Below are 20574 nucleotides of genomic sequence, written 5' to 3' on the forward strand. Positions count from 1 at the left end.
TTCCACTCTGTGAATCTGTGAATTGCCAACATTTCTTGCCTAAATTGTATTGCTGACCATCATATCCATTAATAACTTTCTCCAGGGATGGAAAATTATTACCTCTTTATATACCTAAACTATTCCTTTACATCTCCAGGAAAACCAGAGTTATTAGGTTGACTAAGTTGACCAGAGAGTAAGTTAAAAGATTTACCTTTCCTTTAGGACTCTTCTGATTAGCAGGATACATGAAGATCCCACCGTACATTAATGTACGGTGAACATCAGCTACCATGGAGCCCACGTACCTGGCACCATATGGGGAACTGCCATCCTGAAAAACATAAAGCATTATATCTGCCAGGATAGACATCTAGTAGCATGACAAAATGTTTTGCTATAAAACAGGAATCAAAGCTGCTTAAATCAATGGTTGTTCATGCACACTGCAAATGCCGAAACCAACCTGAAGCTTAGACTTTTGTAAGACACAGTGATCATCCATGGGGTTCTAAAATAGTCACTTTAAAGAGGTGTAATCACAGTATGGAAACCAGGGTGCCTGTAATTTGAGTGCACACTTTGGTATCAACCCCCAACCGTTGAAAAAGCAAGGGCTGCAAATAGTGAGTGAAAACCTCTTCACATTCTCAGACAAGGTACCCATTTGACTGCTGATCCTTCACTGGTTCCTAAGCCAAGGCACGGGAAGAGGTGTCACTTTTCACTACACATCCAGATGGTTCCTAGAGGACTCAGCTTTTTCATTCTAGGTTGTTTGTCAAGTTATGGAATTGGTGATGCACTCATTCTGAAGCTTCGTTTGGGAGATAGAAATTTATTCCTGAATGTAGTTTTCCTTGCTCTCAGCTTAGAAATCAATGTTGTTGAAGGAGATGTCCATATGAGTCCAGGAATTTTATCAGTCTCAGGTTGGCTGGTCATATAAATCATAAGGTAGGAAACATCAAGACAAGCAGCAATGTGTCTTGCACAAATAGAAGTTATATAGACCAGATAAGCTCCACCTGAGAAAAGCAACATATCACCATACTTTGATGAAGGGAAGATACACAATACAAAAGTTTGTTGGTCTTTTGATATCTCTCACTCTCTCTTCAATGAAACAGAGAATGAATTTTTGCCTCCCCAGAAAATTACTAGAGACTGAGACTTCACGCACATTTAATGCACATATATATTTGTGCATTACAACGCTAAAAGTTTGAAAAGACCTCTGCATGTTTTTTGTCTGGATCAATTGTTTGGTAAAAGACCCTAGTGCTTTCTGCAAAGCTTGCCTTGTGCTGGTACTAGATCCAGATAAATACACAGACAACTTATTCAGCAATGCCAGCACCCAGACCTACAGACATCACAAGTTAGTCACCCTTCCAAGCAAAATCATGAGGTTAGCTGTGAGGAAAAAAAAAAAATCCAAAAGTGGGAGGAAAAAACACAGATAGAGAAAAACATTATTCTATTTTGAAATCACTTTTTCAAACTTTTCTGTGCAACTGTGAAGTTTTGATATTTACTCCCTTTTAAAATGGGAAGAGGTTCTCACTAAATTGCACAGTATAATGCAACTCAATATAAGGAAGTTGAGTTCTAAGCCACTAAATGGAAGACTTGGATATTTGATACATCTGGTAGTAAACTTGGAACGCAGAACTGTTCCAGCCTAGGTAATAACCCTTATTCAACTGTATTTGTGCTGTTTTCCATGATTCTTTCTCCCTGTACACATTTACAGGAGAACTATTGAAAATACAGAGGAAAACAATACAAAGTGTGAAAGACATGATGGATAAGACACAGCCTGGAGCTTTTATATTTTGTTTTGTTTAAAACTGGCCCTACTACTTCCAGGAATAAATGGATAATACTTTTAAGTATTTCTTTATTTTTCACAGCTTATCCTCAAATAATTACATATTTAGATTTCAAACACCTTCTTTCTCTCACAGCTGTTTGCACTTGTGGCTTTGTTTTGGGGTTTAACCCGGCAGGCAGCTAAACACCATAGTGCCGGTCTCTCACTCCCCACCACCACAGTGGGATAAGGGAGAGAATCAGGAAAAAAAGAATCAGAATTTTTCGTTTGAGATAAAGACAGTTCAATATGACATAAAAGAAAGGGATAAATAATAATAACAATAATAATACAAAACAAGTGAGGCACGATGCAATTGCTCACCATCCACTTACTGATGACCAGCCAGCTTCCAAGCGGCAGCCCCCAGCCAGCTTTCCGCCTAGTTTGTATATCTGACCATGGCATCGTGTGGTATGGAATATCCCTTTGGCCAGTTTGGGTTAGCTCTCCTGGTTATGCTTTCTCCCAGCCTCTTGTGTTCCCCCAGCTGTCTTGCTGGTAGGGCAGTATGAGAAGTTGAAATTCCTTGACTTAGAGTGAACATTGCTTAGCATTAACTAAAACAGTAGTGTGTTATCAACATTATTCTCATGTTAAATCCAAAACACAGCACTATACCAGCTACTAGGAAGAAAAGTAACTTTATCCCAGCCAAAACCAGGACACTTTGCAACTGTAAAAATCTGAGGTCAGGAAAAAAACATCTTAAAAGCTGTTAAAAAGAGAGACAAAGGCAAGTTTGGAGTTAAAGAAGAGTATTTTCAGGGAAATGTATGATTACAATCTAATTACCTATAAAAATACAATCAAAGGAAGAGGTCTCTTTTATGGTTTCAGAAAGCGATGAACTCTTGAGAAAGGTTTGTTAAACTTTAAGAAAAGTTATAGCATATCAGTCATGCATACACCCTGAAATGGACTGGTAAGGACTGTTTCTATGACATTATCAAATAAGGAGTCTGCAACCCATGTGTATAAAATTTACTGACCATGACCTGCACCTCTGAGCTGCCTGTGTACAAATCATCAGAGGCATTTGAGATGTGCTGGTTTTCCTATTCACATGCAGGTCTTTTACACAATTTATTTGTACATGGGCGGTGTTATGTGAAGCTGATGAGATGCTACCTACAATTTCTATTGCTTCTTACCCTGGCAGAAATTCACCTGCTAGAAACACACTGCTGAGACTGTGCTGCAAAAAATACAGAACGAAATGCCTCTCTTCTGGTATGGCTATCACTTGAGCCACAGACTGAAATAAAATTTTCACTTCCCTTAGCATCCAGCTACCTGTATGGGAGAAATAAATAGTCCTTTTAGTTACTAGAAATGTTACTTCTTGTTTCTCTAGTTTGGTCACCCACACATTTCCCTTACAGATGAGAAGGTGTTGCATGCGTGTTGGCTTATTGCCCAGCCTTTCTTCTCAGACAAAAGAGCAGACCATGAATGCTAGGGAAATTCATCCCAAGTTCCGAGTAATGCTAAGCTGTGTGTTTGCCCAGCGAGCATTTCACACCATTCAGATGATGCTAATGAAAGAGTTGGAGAACCTTGATTCCCCTTGGTCAGCATGCATGGCATATGGGTAAACTTTTGATTGCTCTTAGTTTCACCCTTTCTGCTGCTTTTCTTTGCTGAACTCAGAGGAACAAAAATTGGCTCATAACAGATAGGTCCTGTGATTTTTTTTCTACTCATTGTGATGGAAGTCACTTTCTCACTTCTTTGTTCTACTGATTTCTGACAGCTGTGTTCCTCCACAACAGAACAAGACCATGTTTTTCTTGCATAACTATGATGACTAGGACAGTGAAGGGAAAGAAGTATTTTCTATAGATTACAGCAGCAATGCCCTGCATCCTGCCCTCCACACAAAGTTATTGTGACAAAAGCACAGTGTTTTTATTAGCGTTTTTATGTCACTCAGGCACAGCTGGGTTGGCTGGCAGAAGAATGCTTCATGCCGAAATGTGCTGTTGATAATAAGTTTTTGATGGAATTGCTAAGACAAATCCTTAACTAGGGGTACTCAGTTGCATGGCTCTCAATCAACAAGCTATGAATAAGACTCAACTTCTCTTGTGGTCATAGGAAGTGAAGACAAAAATGGGTGGAATAGCAAAGTATGATCGTGCCCACAGCATGTTTCTGAGTTCTACCAACAGCGAACTGGTGCGAGATAGAGGCTAGGGCCTTGTAAGCATTATTGAAGGAATAACCCACTTGGGAAGGAATTGAAGTGAAATCTGTGCAGAAACAGTTCCGAGCCCAGTAGTACCCATTATAGAGTGCAGACTGCTGTAAATGTGTTGCATAAAAAGAGCCTTGCAAATAGAAGCTTACTTCTCAAGCTGGTTAAGCAGGAGGAGATTTTGTGATGCTTAACAAAATATTACTCTGGAATGTTGTTCCAGAAGAGATGCATCTAGATAAATGTTTTCCATCAAGATCTACTTGATGATGGTAGGAGGTTTGCAGCTGATCTGCAGAACTTTTTCAGGGATTTTAATTCAGAATTGTGCCATAGGTGAATTGTGGTCCACAAGAAACTTGGAGGGTTGGCACAGATTTGCAGCCCCAACTGTCTGACCTAGGACGCTGCTGGTAGACAGGAAAGGAAAAATCTCTCCTCTCCACATAAACGGTTGATTTTTTTAATGTTTGGTTGCCAAGTGATACAGAAGATGGGCCAATTTAGGGACAACATCCTACTTTGCCTGCTTTATTTCTAACTTAATTTTCTGTAGCAATGTTAGAGAGTCATCTGAACAGCATGTTGACTAAGAACCACAGGAAGGAGGAAATAGAGGTAAGATCAAAGAAAAAAGGGGTCAAGAAAGTGACAAATAGGTGAAACTGGTGTCTAGTGTCTTGGCTTCTACTGGCCAGAAGGTTATAGGGTTAAAGTGATCCACTTGGGTAAGCAGGGGTCCCCCATGTCCACACATCAGTTCTCCAAGCCACAGGCAGGAGTTATCCAGCAGATACCCGCTACTGCACTTCTGCATGCTGAGAAGACACAGACCAAAGCTGTGCAGTGATCCATCTAGGCACTACAAGGAAGCTAGGAGCACCACCAAGGTAGCTGTAGCTGGTCAGGCTTCCAGGTGATTCCAAGAAACAGGTTTCATGCAATGGAAAATCGGCAAGACCTTTCCTCTCTTGTCTTCCCACAATGCCAATATAATGTCCTTTTCACATCAAGGAACTGAGTTATGCTGTTTCCAAAACTCAGGTTCCTAACAAGCTTTCAGATGGGCAGGGCACTTCCTTGTGCTTTGTGGCCATAACATTGGTCCCTTGCCCCTTCTCACACTGACAGCCCGACATCTGAGAGCAGCAGTGCGATGTGCTTGCTCAGCACCCTTGAGGAGGCTTCCCCTGCCCCAAATAACCCATACGCTGCCGTGCTGCTTGCTTTAAAGTGACAAAAACACTTTCTGCCAACTTGTGTTGCATTAGTGCAACAACACTTTCAACAGGCTTTCCTCAAATGAAGCACAGATGTGAGATAAAACAGTGTTTACAAATGAGGTTTTTCCTGTGTGTCCTAACCTAAGGATTTAGCGAATCACATGAGAGAGCTGCCCTCACTGAGCCTGTGGTGAAATATCTCTGGTCTTTCCATTGAGTCTGAAATTTCTTCAGTCTTTGTACAGCTGCCCAGGGTTGATTATTTGTTTACGAGTTTTACTTTAAGCAACACTTGGGTCATTTGCAAAAACACACACTAAAAAGTCCAGTGCTAGTGCGCTATACTGACTACATAGCTCAGCATAACATGATCAGAATGAGAAGCACAGATCGTCTCTTTCTCAGCTGGATCAGTTTTCAGGAAGTATAAAAGCTGTGTTGTGGTCGTCTGCTTGTCTCACAGCTGGGCTGGAAGCTTTGAAGTTTAAAAATAACCTCAGATATTCAAAATGAATATATTTTAAATGCTATGTGACACCTTCTGTAGTGACAATCTGGGTAATATGGACAGAGGTTCTGATAACAGGTCAGCATTGCAGCTCTAAACAATCCAGTAAATTCAGATTTTCAGCTCAGAAGGAGCTTCTGACAGAACTATGGTTTAAACTCTTACATGTGACTTTTGCCTTGTACAGCACCCTGACATTTTCTACTGGATACATTGATTTTTACATGAGCCCTGTGCAAGTATCCTTGACAACTAATAGCTTAAAAATAATCCTATGGCTTTAGAAGAACATTAAAACCAGTTTCCTGACCAAACTCAGTCCTGAGCTGTTACATGCCAACGTATGTCATTATGATTTACTGGTCACATTGTTACACTTTCCAGAGAGCTTCCAACTTTCCACATTAACAGCTTGTGTTGTGTTCTCCTGGCGTTGCCTGGAGGCCATACAGACCTCTATGTCCTCACGAGGAACTTCATCAGACATGGGATGTTCTCAGCTTTATCTCTCTGAGGGATACATTATAATCCTCTTAACAACAAAATACAGTGAAACTGTGCTTCAAACCCTTTTATTTTTTCAAACTGTGCATTGGTTTGTGCTCCTTATGATGCAAGTAGACAGTGCAAGAGCGGTACTGCATTTCTCAGATGCAAGCATCTACACGAAGGAGGAGGTGTTGCCACCAGTACGGGCAGTACATGGAATCTAGCCCCAGATGCCCTGCTGCACATATGACTGAGCTGCACACTCGGATAAGCTGGAAAACAAGGGCACCCACACATTTTGCTGGCACAGTTTCAGAGCTTTGTCAAAAAAGCTGGTTCTCATGTGCAGCACATTTTCCTCCACACAGTGACGAAGAAGTTACGAATTTACTTACCTAGGTCTAAGTTATTAAAGATGTCAGGGCACCAGAAACTAACACAACAGATACTTACCTGAAATGCACCTGGTGGCATGAAAGGGTTACATGGGGCTGAACTCAGCAAGGCCTTCAACTCCTTTCCCAATGGCCAGGACTGCATGGAAGTCAGTGTTTGCCAGTGCACAGTACATTGGGTACAGTGCTAATATTTTCTTACCTCAGGGAATTTCTTCTTCTGTAAATATTCTGTCATTGCAGGATCAAAATACTTTGCATAACCTTCATTGAGACTGTATATCTTCCCTTTCTTCTTGATTTTAACATCTCTGTCCACCAAAATAAATTCACCGAGACCCTACAGAACAAGATAGACCAGCTATTAATAAGCAGCAGAATATTTTGTTGACTTTCTGTAGCAGTTGTCACATTAGAGATGGCAGAAACACTCACACAGCTTGGTCCTTTCAGCACCAGTGTTGTGTATAACTTCACAGTATTTCAAACAGAGCAGAAAGCACATAACCTGATTTAAGTTCATGAAAATGTGTCACATTGGTAGTGCAAACAAAAAGCAATTAGACTATAATAGTAAGCATGTGAAATGAACACCAGTCAGCTCTGAAAGCAGATGGATCATGAAACTCTGTCCTCAAGTCATAAGGTTACAAATTAAGAAACTACCCTCCCTTCTGATTTTAACATTCTTCTTGCCTGTCTTGTCCAAATATAGTGAATGTGGTCAGCAAACCCCAGGTATTGCTGTCTGCAGTTTGAGTGTAACTTTCACCTTCTCTTCCTCTGTCTCTAATCAGAGCATTTCAGCTCTCAGTTCTTCCCTCTTGGAATGAGCCTATTTATAAAGGTTGAAAGGAGTTTTGATAATAATGCATCCTTTTATCAAAAAGGACTCCTATGTTATTGACCATATCTAATGCTGGTTTCTCAAATGAGTGGTCTCCTTCCTGCATTCCTCCAGTAGCAGTTGTCTGACTCCTGGGCTGGGCACATGAAGGGTCACATGTGTCTGGTTGTATGGCTTTGGTTGTGCTCTTGCACATTGTTGGGTGTGCAGCGTAGAAGACTCAGCCATAAGCACTTTCCCTAGTATTTTAACAAACCCTAATGAATTTAAAGGATGCTGTGTCATCCTGCTTCTGAAGAAAGATGTTCATTTAATCTGTCCATTCTTCACCCTCAAAGCAGCAGGGTTTGCCATGCTGTGTCTGACACACCGCCCTGGTGACTGCAGGGGCCAAGCACGCACTCAGGAAACCAGACATCACCCTGCATGAACTCTACCAACAAATGGTACTTGCCCCAGACTAATCACTTTAGTGCTGAGCTTCTTCTACAGACAGCAAAAGCAAGAACAAGAAAAAAGCAGGAGCCTTTTAGGTGGAGGCAAAGGTGCTGTTCATTGTAAACTTTCCTAAGTGTTTGTGCAAACCAGCAGTCTGATGTGAATGAACAGGGTTTCAAATGCTATTTAACTTCAACTCTCTTTCACTGAATAGAAAAAGCAAATAGAAGTACTGCAACCAACATACTCATATATTATTGAATACTTGTAAGGTGGAGGTGGGATGCTCCAGAATGCGTGTGAGAAAAAGAATCATGCAGATTGCCTAGATTACAGAAACAAGGAGTAACAAAAACGAGTAAACCCAAGCACAGAAAGCAATAAAAGGTAGTAGCAATGTAATTAACGCCATGACTTTACCGGATCGAGCATGAAGCAGTCCACTCCTTGCCCTGTGGAGAGGGCGACCAGCGTAGCACTGCCATACAAGGCATAGCCTGCTGCAACAATATTGCGTCCAGGCTGCAAAGCATCTTTTTCAGAGGGCTGCTCGTCTGTTTCCTGAGGAAAAATTACCGTTGGACTGGAGGTTAAATTCTTATAAGAAACAATAAAAACAATGTTTCGATACCTATGTGGGGGCAGATTTCCTTTTTGTACATATGCAGGCCTTTTAAAACAAGCAAAATAGAAATTGTTCCTGCTAGTTCAGGGCAAGTTTTGAACAAGTACATGCGCACGCTGGGACAGGTCATTGAGAGTTTGTTATTTTATACGTCATGCAATCTGTATGATATCTGCAACAAAGCTGATACCTTAGCATTACAGCCCAGTCTATTAATTCAAGATCATCAGAAATCTGAGACAGAACAGAGGTTCTAATTTTCTGTAAATGTAAACATAAACTATCATACTGACACCCCTCAGAGGAAATAGCTGCGGGGTGAATGCAATAATTAACGTTACAGACAAATTGCTTCTAGTAAAGCAGAATAAAACCAAGAGGCAACATAATGGAACCAAGATCGTGTGCTGGTCTCTGCTGGTGAAGAGACGGGTAACTAGGGGTGATATAAATGTTCATATAATACATAAAATAATATATGCATTTGCATATGTAATGTGTGTTTGTGCAGCTATGCATATGTAACTCTACATAGAACATTCATGTGGGGTTTTACTTCAGGCTTTTATCAGTTTCTGACACTCATGTTTTGATTTGGCACGCTGGCTGTCACTGAACAACAACAGACCAAGCAGACCTCAGCCATGGCTTACAAAAGTTTGGCTGGTGGGGTAAGAAAGGAGAATAGCCTAAAGAACCTGGGAGGGCTGGCTCCAGCCTTCACCTCCTGGGACTACAAAATGGGGAGGGAATGCTTGATATTAATGCTTCTTTGAAAGCTTGTCAGTTGTAGTGGGCCTTCTGTGGATGTTTTGGTGGTGCTTCAAGAGGAATTAAAATGAGAACTCCTTCAAATCCTTACTTCAGGCCCTATTTTAGCATTTTTTTGTATTAAACTCAGACAATTTCTCAGTGCTTGCATGGTAATAATTAGATTGAATAGCAGCCAAGTAGAAATAGTAGGTCGAGCCCAAAATGTCCAGTTAAAAAAAAAAAAACAAAACAAAACCAAAAACAAACAAACAAAAAAAAAACCACCAAACCCAGAAACAAACAAAAAACAACAGTGGAGGCTATTTTATATAGGAAATAGAATAGTTGATGAATATTCAGTAAATTCTTTAAAAAATCAAGAATGCCTTCCACAAATATTTTCCACAGGAAAACACCTCTCCTCCAAAAGAGAAATCTCTGCTGTGCCCCATGGCAAAGAGCACTCAGGGTCGTGGAAAGGTGGAAGGCTAAAGGTAACCTGGGGATCTTGTTCATCGTTACATGCCAACACCTAGAGGAAAACTGAGACCTACATAGTATATGAAAACGACATCTACATGGCATATGAAGACAGTAATCCCACATCACAATGGTTTCATTTTCAGCTGAAAGATTTTGTTATTTTAGTTACTTTCACTTGCAGCTTTTAGCTGTATTTTGCTCAAAACTTTTTGTTATTATTATTTTGCCAAGTTCTTCTGTTGAAAAAAATTCCAATTGCCAACCAGCTCTTTGTGGGAGCTGAAATACAGCATGTACAAACACACCTGGTACACAGTCCTTGGAATTTCTCTATGTCAGGCTGGTTATAACGTGCATAATGAAGATCAGGTAAAACCCCTTTTTGCATATTCCACAGCTTTGAATTCTACAGTTTTGAAAGCTTTTAATAGAATCACAGAATCGTTTAGGTTGGAAATGACCTTTAAGATCACTGAGTCCAACTGTTAACCTGGTACTGCCAGGTCCAACTCTAAAGCATGTCCTTAAACACCAGATCTACATACCTTTTAAATACCTCCAGGGATGGTGGCCGATTCTGTAAGTGAATCAGAAAGCATTTTCCCTAGTATTTTAACAAACCCTGATGAATTTAAAGGATTTAAATCAAAAGGATTTGGACTCAGATTTAAATTTAAAGGATTTAAAAGCTCTGTGATCCTGCTTCTGAAGAAAGGTGTTCATTTAATCTGTTTATTCTTCACCCTCAAAGCAGCAGGGGTTGCCACGCTGTGACTCACACATGGCTCTGGTTATCTGCAGGGGCCACGCTCCAGGGTTGGCATTCCCAGGAAGAGAGCTGGAGCAGAGGACCACTTGGTCCCCAACATCATGTCAGGTGTGATCAAGGATCAGGGATGGTAGGTTTCCCAGGTACTGCACCTGGATACCAAACTGGACAGTAACAAAGTTAAATGGTAACTGCAGATTAGGGTGAGTTTTTATCTGAGTGGTCCATATTTTCTCACTAAAGAATCATTGGATCATTTAGGTTGAAAAAGACTTTTAAGATCATCAAGTCCAACCATTAACTGAACAACTGCAAAGTCCATCACTAAACCATGTCCCTGAACACCACTTCTACACGTCTTTTAAATACCTCCAGGGATGGTGACTCAACCACCTCTCTGGGCAGCCCATTCCAGTGCCTGATGACCCTTTCAGTGAAGAAATTTTTCCTAATATCCAACCTAAACCTCCTATGGCACAACCTGGGGTTGTTTCATCTTGTCCTACCGCTTGCTACTTGGGAGAAGAGACCAACCCCACCTCTGTGCAACCTCCTTTCAGGCAGCTGTAGAGAGCGATAAGGCTTCCCCTAAGCCTCCTCTTCTCCAAGCTAAACAATCCCAGTTCCCTCAGCTGCATCTCACAGGACTTGTGCTCCAGACCATCCAGTAGCCCCGTTGCCCTTCTCTGGACACGTTCCAGCACCTCAATGTCTTCCTTGCAGTGAGGGGCCCAAACTGATTTGAGGTGTGGCCTCACCGGTGCCCAGTACAGGGGCATAATCACTGCCCTGCTCCTGTGGCCACACTGTTCCTGATGCAGGCCAGGATGCCATTGGCCTTCTTGGCCACATGGGCACACTGCTGGCTCATGTTCACCCAGCTGTCAACCAACACCCTCCAGGCCTTTTCTGCCGGGCAGCTTTCCAGCCACTCGTCCCCAAGCCTGTAGCGTTGCAGGGAGTTGTTGTGACCCAAGTGCAGGACCCGGTGCTTGGCCTGTTGAACTTCACACAGCTGACCTTGGCCCATCGATCCAGCCTGTCCAGATCCCTCTGCAGTCTTGCTACCCTAGCTAATCCTTTGCTGAACAATATATTTTTCTGAGATGAGCTTTTTATTCCTACCTCTTAAATGTATTTTCTATGTTTATATGGCTGAGAAACCAGATATTTGTTGACTATTCTGTAAAAACAAGGAACTCCTCCCTCAGGAGATGGACAGTTGAGCAGAATTCACTTCTTTTTGCATCCTTATTCACTACTCTGTTTCCAAGAGGAAGGAAAAAAGCAAAATTTCAAAACAGACATTTTGCAGAGCTTGTCAGAAAGTAAAAAAAAAAAAGGGGGAGGACATCAGCTGATATTTCATTGTTACGACTTCAAGATTTTTGTGCTACCAAGTACCAAGTACTGTGAAACAAACCAGGGAATCCAGCTGTCCAGTAGGCCCCGATAGCTGCTGAACGTTTTTACTTTTTACTGGTGCACAGATGGATTTCCTTTCTATTATATTTGGACTATGAGACGGCAGTAGTGAAATCTCTTTAGAAGTCTTTATGCAAAACACTGAAATAGGCAGAGGAACTGCAGAGAAGCTCTCACAGGAGCTGACACCGTCACTTTGGTCATTGTTGGTGTGAAGGAGATGAAACAAGGCCCACAGCGTCTGGCTATAGGGTTACCCTCAGGTGATATCTGAGTTTGAAGTTTTTTGCATGTATGATTTGCTCAGTCACATGAGGGAGTTCTCATCATCACTGGGAGCAGTTCTGGAAGGACTTGGTTTCCAGGTCTCCATTCGTACCACGTGTTTCATGAGTATCCTTGTCGTTTTCCCTGCATTGCCTTGAGGGACCACATGGAGACCTTCATTGTACTCATGACAATGAGGCAGGAGGAGGGGAACAAAATACATCTGAGGTACTGGACGATGTTACAAATTAAAACCAAAATGAAACAAAGCATCAGCGTTTCATAGCATATATGTGGAGTATGAACTGAAAGTTGTAGATTCAGCCCAGTGGCATGAAAATTTGCAAAGAATCCAGGCAAAAAATACTTAACTGCCACTACATGCTGACAGTCCAGCAGCTGAGATCCCTCAGTGTCAGTGCCTGTCAAAATCCCATCCCTTGCTCTGGCTTCTGCTGATTCAGCAAGCTCCTCCCTCAGCCCCTCTTTTCTGACATTTCTGGTCTTTTTATACCAGTATAAAAATATTGGTATAAATGCCAATACCACCCATGCTTCAGAAAGAAAAGCCAGGTAACAAATGAAATAGACCTAGGACGGCATTTATTCCCCGGTGGGTTTTGCTCAGAAACTGGTGCAGTGATTTTCTGGCAGGAGGCAATGGTAGCTGCTGCCACGGTGGTGGCTCTGGATTGTGAGCAGCCAGAGAAACATTTTCAGGTTTGAAATGCATTGGCCAAGTCTGGCGTTTGTAGAAAAGTGCTGATCATATATATATTTTTTTTTCCCCCTAAACTGAGTTGTGGATGTTGTGCCTTAGGCAATTAAGTTAAGGTGTTGACATGGTGAGAAAATCGGTCATGTAATTATCTGAGAATTGGAAGGTACCAAATACCAGACAGGTACTAAGGATCATCCTTTGTAATTTTAATTGTTCTAGTTTTTCCAAAATTATGTTCATGAGCTCTAAATGGCATGAAATTATATTTTCTTCCTTAAGTGATTCTTATACATTGTCATAAACATCTCACTTTTATTCCTTTTACAGCACCATTCAGTAACAATCAATAAAGCACTTATTATTATTTCATGATTTCGAAGGGTTTGAAGTTAATAGTGTTTGAATTTAATAGTGTTGCTGTGAAATTGTCTTGTCTGAGAGGAAGGTGCATTAATTAACGTGTACTTTGGAATTAACATTTTAATGGAAAAAATTTTGCAAGTGAAAGTCTCTAACTCCAACATTGTTTCTAGCTTCCCAGGGAAAATTGGTAAGTTGTTCTTGTAATTGACAAACTGTGCTTCATGCTAGCAACAGGGTTTTCATTTGGATACAGAACATTCGTACAAAGCAGTGTAATTTTCTTGCCATGAAGCACTGAAGGGTATCCACCCACATGAAGCCCAGTAACTTAGAAACAGTATTTACAACAAATATGTTAATATATATTAGAACAACAACTATGGAAGAGTCAGAAAATGAACTGAGAAGTTGAGCATTTGGGAACAACATGAGTTCTTTGGGAAATGCTTCTCTTCTGAAACAGAATCCTAGGGGAAGACTGGGTAGTCCCTAGTCCTCACACACATTAACAAGTGACTTAAAGATGGTAGAGAAATCTAATCTGTATTTCAACCTGCTAAGCTATATTAATCACTCTGAGCACTTGTATTTCTGGTTACACAGTGCAGCCTTACCCAACACTTCTAAATAGAATACTGATGTGTAGTATTTGTAAGACAGTGCTAACCACCTTTAAGAATAGTGGACAATGAAGCTATTGCTTACTGTGTCAGGAGCTGCTGTAGGCTTTCTTCAGAGAGATAAACTAAAAGGTTGGGGGCCCCTTGGCTTACCACCTGGTAAGCAAGTACCACCTGAACTGTGCTTTCCATCATCCAGGCATCATCCCAGTCTTGTCTGGCCAAGGCTGCATCATGTGTTGGGGCGGGTTTGCACTGGCCATTTTCAGGGTGGACACCCACAGGCCAGCACTTGGCTTGTGCCATGACCCTGTTGAGACTGTGCCATAACTGTCTGGTTTACTAGCATACACATTCTGAACGGTGACAGTTAGTGTATCATCTACCAGAAATGTGAACAGCAAGGACTAGCCAGGTGAAAATGATGAGTTAAAATATGAGAATAGGCTTTAAAAACGCAACTTCATATGTTTGAAGTGTAGCGTCTGAGTCTGCAAAGACTTCATTGCAGTCACGAGGACTGTAAACATGACTTCACAATAGTAATGGCTGAGGGTCTCCCATAGTCATATGACTGTGAGCTCAGGCTCTAGGAAAAACACCAACTGCAGGGAGATCAGCAATCAAATCACAAGACTTGGCATGACTCTAACTATTAGCGTATGTTAATTGGCTGCGCAGTTGCTGGTGTGTGCAGCCTCATAGGATCAGAGGCACTGGCAGCACCTGGTGGCTGTAGGTGACGGCTTCCTGCAGTCTCAGGTGACTTCCATCGTTAGCAGGGTTATAATTCCCATCAGGAACGGGCAGAGCAACTTACACCAGGAGACCACCACACTGCCAATCGCTATACGGCCCAGGCAGTGACAATCAGCCCTCCCCAGTCACTATCCAGGAAGACAAGTTCTGTGATTTGCAGGCACCGCAGCTCTCCTGCACAAGTAGCACATCACCGAAGGATCTAAGCAGCTGTCTGATGGTGAGAGGGTCTTATTTAAGCACCTGTGTGTGTGGAGGAGGAAAGTGCTGCCACCTAACAATTTCACCGGACTGAGTGTCCCCTTCCTGGGGAATTCAGGCAGCATTTTAGCACATGTGAATCTCAGGTGTTACCTCTCCTACTCTTTATAAGGCTCTGTTGGTCCCAAAGACACTTAAACAACCTAGGAAAGAAACTAAGCTAGGAAAAAAACTAAGCAAGCTGATATACTCAAGACATTTTACTCTGACCAAGTGAATTGTGCCATGTGTGTTTCATTCATCGTCTTACCTTTTTGTAGATAGCAAATATCGTTCCTATCGGTGCCAAGCAGTCTATATTGGATGAGCCGTCAAGGGGGTCAAAGCACACCACATATTTACCCTAAAACAGAAGTGGCAAGGGAAACATTAAAAAATACATAGCTTTGTACTGTTATTTCCTTTTACTTGACAAAACCCATGCTTTTATGACTGTACTTAGCCTCCAAGCATGCCTGACAGCTTGCCAGGGAAGGCTGCCCTGTTGTCCCAGCAGGCCCTGCACAATGCCCACTCCCTGCAGGGCCTGCCAGAAAAAGAGGAGAGGGCATGCTTCTGCTCAGACAACACAAAATCTAATGGTAGAAAGCAGCAGTCCTCTACTGCCAAGCAGTGCAACAAATGGCTTGAAAGCAAAGGGAGTGACTCATTCTGGAAGCAAGCATCTTCCTCGAGTAAATACGTTTTGTTTTGCTACATTTTGTTCCAGACTTTGGATTTGCCTGTGATGTGAGGTTTGAGGGTAGGAAGGCAGAAAGAAAACATCTAGGGGAAAGGGTAGGTTAGATCAGCGCGAGAAGTTATCTCGCTGCAACAGGATCCCCTCCTGGGGGAAGCCTGATGAAGCAGTTGTGTTTCGTCTGGACACGGAACACAAAACCCAATTCTGCCAGCCTCTCATCTCATTTATCTTGCCTAAATATTGATGTAATCCAGAACTGTTACACCGGTGGTTGGGGAAGGTAATAGTGTGCTTACACCTGGGATCTGGGGTGTGTTAACAAGCTCCAAAATAATTATTCTCCCCCTTCGCAAAAACTTTAATAATAATTTTACCCTCCACAGCTCCTTTAGCTGTTGAAACCACGACATCCACCACAGTTACTAATCAAAACAATTCAGTAATGGTGCAAATATTCTGGGTTCCCCCGGGAAGGGGTGGTTTTGGGGCCAGGCGGAGGTTTCATTCGTGAAACGAGGGTGCCACCTGCCGCTGCCTGAGCCGATAACCCCGGGAAGGCAGGAGTTTCACGGACCCGCTTCTCCTTCGGGGTGATGATGGCCTCCTTGTCCTCTTCCGTGACCAGAACGCAGGTGCTGTAGGAGGACTGGAGCATGTTAATCACCAGGGCGTTGGATAATACATCCAGCTTCTTCACTTCGTCACCAGTCACGTTCACGGTGCCGGCTATACCAAACCTACAGGGAAGTAAAATAGCAGGAAACCCAACATTACAGGGGTTTAGGGAAAAATCAAGTCAGGGTGGCTCCTTCCTCTCATCTTTCCACACCTCTCACCTTTGGATTAAACTGCTAAGGCGCAATAGGCAATGCCTGCTGCCTCTAGCAAATAAAAATGTGCACAAGAAAGGTCAATGGCATCCTTTTGGGGATTTACCTGTACCGTTTTTGTTCCTGCGGATGTTGTCCAGGCCAGGAGCAGAGCCCACAGCCCTGCCAGTGGGTGCCAGGCTTCCCTAGGAGCCCCACAAAGCATTTTGGGGTGCCAAGTTGGAGGTACTAGAAAGGAACAGTGATTCTCAGGGACCACTAAGCACCCATTCTCCATTAAGTGTGTTTCCAAGCGCATTCCCAGCTCAGGTCTATGGCTTGGAAAAAATCCTCCTTTACTTTCAATTTGCAAATTTGTTAAAAGATCATGCTGAGGTCTTTAAAATTTAAGAGGTCACTTTGCGGTCTCCTATTTGGAGGGGGTCCAAAAATCAGAGCTCTCTAATTTCACAAATGCAGATGGATGCAAGGCAGTCACTGTGGTGGAAATTTTGCCACAGGGATTTCTGAAATGTCATGGTTAGTTGCAGTATTTTGCATGGGGCAAGTTACTCATTTATGTGTTTGGATATCTTAGATATTTTTAATCCATTGCCTGAAACTTTTTTTTATAGAAAGAGATATTGGCTCCTTAACATGATGGATGTTTTCTGTCTTAAGGGAAGATTCATCTGGCAGAGCAGCCATGTGTCCTGTAGGCTAGGTGTCTGTTCCACCTCTAGCCTACCAAACAGGGGGTCTCCCTACTTATTAAATACTTCAGAGGTTGCATATTGAAAGATTCAAATGAGGTTAAAGCAACTATTCTCCCTAAGTCAGGGAGGTGAAGCAGCTCAGTTTCACCTAGGAAGTACACAGACAATGTAGTACAGTTTAAGAGTTAGGACATCGGAGTCTGAGGCTGCTGTTAACTTTGACTATGCCTCACGTTCTCTCTACATACTATGGTCCATGCCTCTACAGTGAGGGTGATAAGAGCCGACACACTGAATTTGTAATTTGCAAAGTTCATTAAGGACTTTGACCAAATAATCAACAGAAGCACCAAAAAAATCCCAGTGTCAGGCATTTTGGTGTTTCCGCAAGAAAAAAACAAACTGAAAGAAATCAAAAAAGCCCTCCACAGACTATGAATGTTGTTTTTCTTACACAAATATATTCCTTGTCTTTTTATACATGCATGCACATGTACGTACACAGGCATGTACAGAAACAGATATTTCAATACATAACAAAATCTGCATATTTTAAATGCATACTTTTATTTGGACATTCCAGCTCTCTGAACTGCTTCAGACAGATGATCATGAAAAGAATGACACTGATGTCTATTTCACCTAGCTGTATGAGGAATGGCTCATTCCAGGCTTTGCTAAGGCAATCCTTCATTTCATTCACTAAACCACTAGATGCCAAATTGTTGTTTGTTTTTCATACAGGGCCTTTTAAGACTCCCCATCTGTAACCCTGATACTGCTTGGGGAAGGAAGGGGAAACGCACTCATGCTTGGCAGCATATGGCATTTCTCGCAGGGCTATTGCTTCAGACCATTACTTATACTGTAGTCAGGCAGAACATCTGATTCCCAAGATAAGCCAAGCCCCGATATGCACAGCTCAGCACCAGGCTCGGATGTTAGCAGAAAATACCACAGTGTGATATTCTGCATTAAAAATATCATCGTATGATATTCTGCTGCAAATTCACAGTGGATTTAAAAATAGGTTGATATCAACATTTACAAGGGGTAAAGAGATGAAGTTCTGACTTACATTTTTAGAGTAAAATACTACGGAACAGCAGTTACTCTAAATGTCTATCATGCACCCAATTTTAAAACGCTTCAGAGACATCTCCCGCTTCCCACTCTTGATAATCTATGTTCTGACCTCATACCTGAAGTAATTTGGCTTAAAAAAAAGACACTTCCAATGTATTTACGAATCCCTGCCCTCTCCCCAGCCTTGCTATGCAAGCAGCTGCCTCTCCACCTCCTCCTCCTCCCCGCATCGCTAGGTAGGACTCACATGTGGGCAAGGCCTGCCTTTCTGACTGCCGAGGAAATGGCCTTTATGGCAGTCAGCATGGAGTTGAGCAGCTGTGTCAGCTCCCCCGTCGCTCCTTTAACGCGTCGCCCCTTCTCCATAACGAATCGCGTGAGCGTCAGCATATCCGTTTCAAAGGGGGTTTTGTCGGACATTTTTGCTGGATACCGGAGTTGCTACCTTCTCAGCTGGATGAGACACTTTTCGTGCCGTGTCGATACCCTGGGTAGCTGTTTTGTTCTGAGGCGAAGCTGTTGGCTGCGTTGCGGGTCAGAGTTTATTAAGATGTTTTGGAGACCATGTGATTGAGTGCCCAGAATAACTACACCCAAGGTTGGCTCCACGGCTCCTCTGGATGCAGGAAAGGAGCCTGAGACGGGACTGCAGCTGAGCAGCCACCTCTTGGCTGCCCTCCCCACAACGCTGACATTGGTGATGGGTAGATCTGGTGCGTTAGACTGCTTATAACGCAAAACTCTCACGGGGCGCTTAGCTGGGAACTCCCTTCCTGTAGCGACTGCTCAGCAACAAGCTCAGCGTAGCCCGGGCAAAGCGCGTAGTTCGCAAGGTACCAGAAAGGAAGGCACAGGGCGTCAGTAACCAGGCGTGCCTTCGTGGCAGAGTGCCCGCATGCTGTGACTCTGGATGGTGAAGTTTCCTTCCCGTATTGCCTTAATCCCTGCTTTCTTACCCCCTTCTGGCCTCCTCCATAGAGGAGGGTTTTGAATGTGTATGGCCCATCCCAGAGGAGTCAACAGGAGGTGCAGGGTGCATCTAGACATGCACTTAATAAAGATGTTTTATGTTGCTAGTTGGTCTGCTGCAATCCCATTTTAATGACTTAGTTCCCAGTCTGGGCTACTTGTAATATTACAGGGCTTGCATGAATGACAGGTACTGGTGAGCTGTGGCTTGTTTGCTTCCAAAGGAATTATCTCCTCATTAATTTACAAATGAAGTTTATCTGATTTAAGCATGTCTGTGTCATAACAAAAGTTTACTTCAGCTTTATTATTGTAGTGGACCGTGTAAATATAGATATGTCCAAGTTTGCAATTTTATCGTCCCAGTAACTGCTTAAAAAGCGATATGTTTGGATGACATGATGTGAACGTAGACCGAAATCTCAGGGGCTTAGGTACATGCTACCTGAAACACTGAAACTACAGATTTTAATCACAGTATTATCTCCCCACTCAGATAAGGCAGTAAGAACAATTACACGTTGTAGCCTTCATTTTAGATATTATCAGCACTCTTATTTTTAAGCAGAAGATCTGGAAAGGCCACAAGAAAACAAGAACATTTGGAGTTAAAGAAGAAAAGTTTTGTTGAGTTTCATTGTTACCATAGATTTAACACAAATTACTGCCCTAAAATAATGCCAGGAAGACAGAAAAAAAGTTAAAAATTCAGTAACAGGACATATATCTAGCTTTATTTTTGTTAACAGGAACTGCAGCTGTAGGCAAAGAGTTTTTATTTCCCTTTGCATCCCTTTTTTAATCTTTAGCATTTTCCTAAACCTGTTTCTTTACCTCTGAACAACACATTACTTGGAGGGTTGTAAAGGGATGTGAGTGCTAAGGTTTTCTACTTTGATATCAGCCTCAAGCAAAGGTCTCGGACACTGGCAGTGCTGAATGCTAGCAACAAGCAGACAGTTCAGTGCTGCTTGCATCCCATGTGCTCTCCTTTGTGTTTCAAGTCTCATCCTAAGGAGGAGGAAGGACTGGGGAGCAGAGCTCCTCGAGTGGAGCAACAGGCAGATTTTTGCACCACATCCTCTAAGGCAACAGTGGGGGAAGAACATGGCTGTGAAGATTTCTTTTTCTCTTTTCTACCGCTGCGATCTAGTTAAAAGCATATGACACCTTTCACATCACAGGACAAATATTCCAGAGCACATTTTGGCAGTTTAGGAGACATTCTTTTTTCCAATAGACTTCGTACAAACCCAAAATATAACACATTTAGGGAGCTCTGGGTTAGTACATAGTGCTATTAATAAA

General features: G+C 42.4%; 1 protein-coding gene across 1 annotated transcript; it reads right to left on the reverse strand.

Annotated features, from left to right (window-relative positions):
• Positions 1-131: 131 nt before the first annotated feature.
• On the reverse strand, positions 132-19305 carry FBP2 (fructose-1,6-bisphosphatase 2; the record flags this gene model as incomplete). The annotated part of the gene is made up of 7 exons (XM_010161019.1): positions 19254-19305; positions 18545-18792; positions 16261-16423; positions 15255-15347; positions 8379-8519; positions 6876-7013; positions 132-316 (listed from the first exon to the last, which is right to left on the reverse strand). Coding segments are annotated over exons 2-7 (893 nt in total), but the record flags the coding sequence as incomplete, so codon positions are not given.
• Positions 19306-20574: the final 1269 nt, after the last annotated feature.

The sequence above is a fragment of the Eurypyga helias genome, unplaced genomic scaffold (assembly GCF_000690775.1).
Source record: "Eurypyga helias isolate BGI_N326 unplaced genomic scaffold, ASM69077v1 scaffold3631, whole genome shotgun sequence".
NCBI classification, from domain to species: domain Eukaryota; kingdom Metazoa; phylum Chordata; class Aves; order Eurypygiformes; family Eurypygidae; genus Eurypyga; species Eurypyga helias.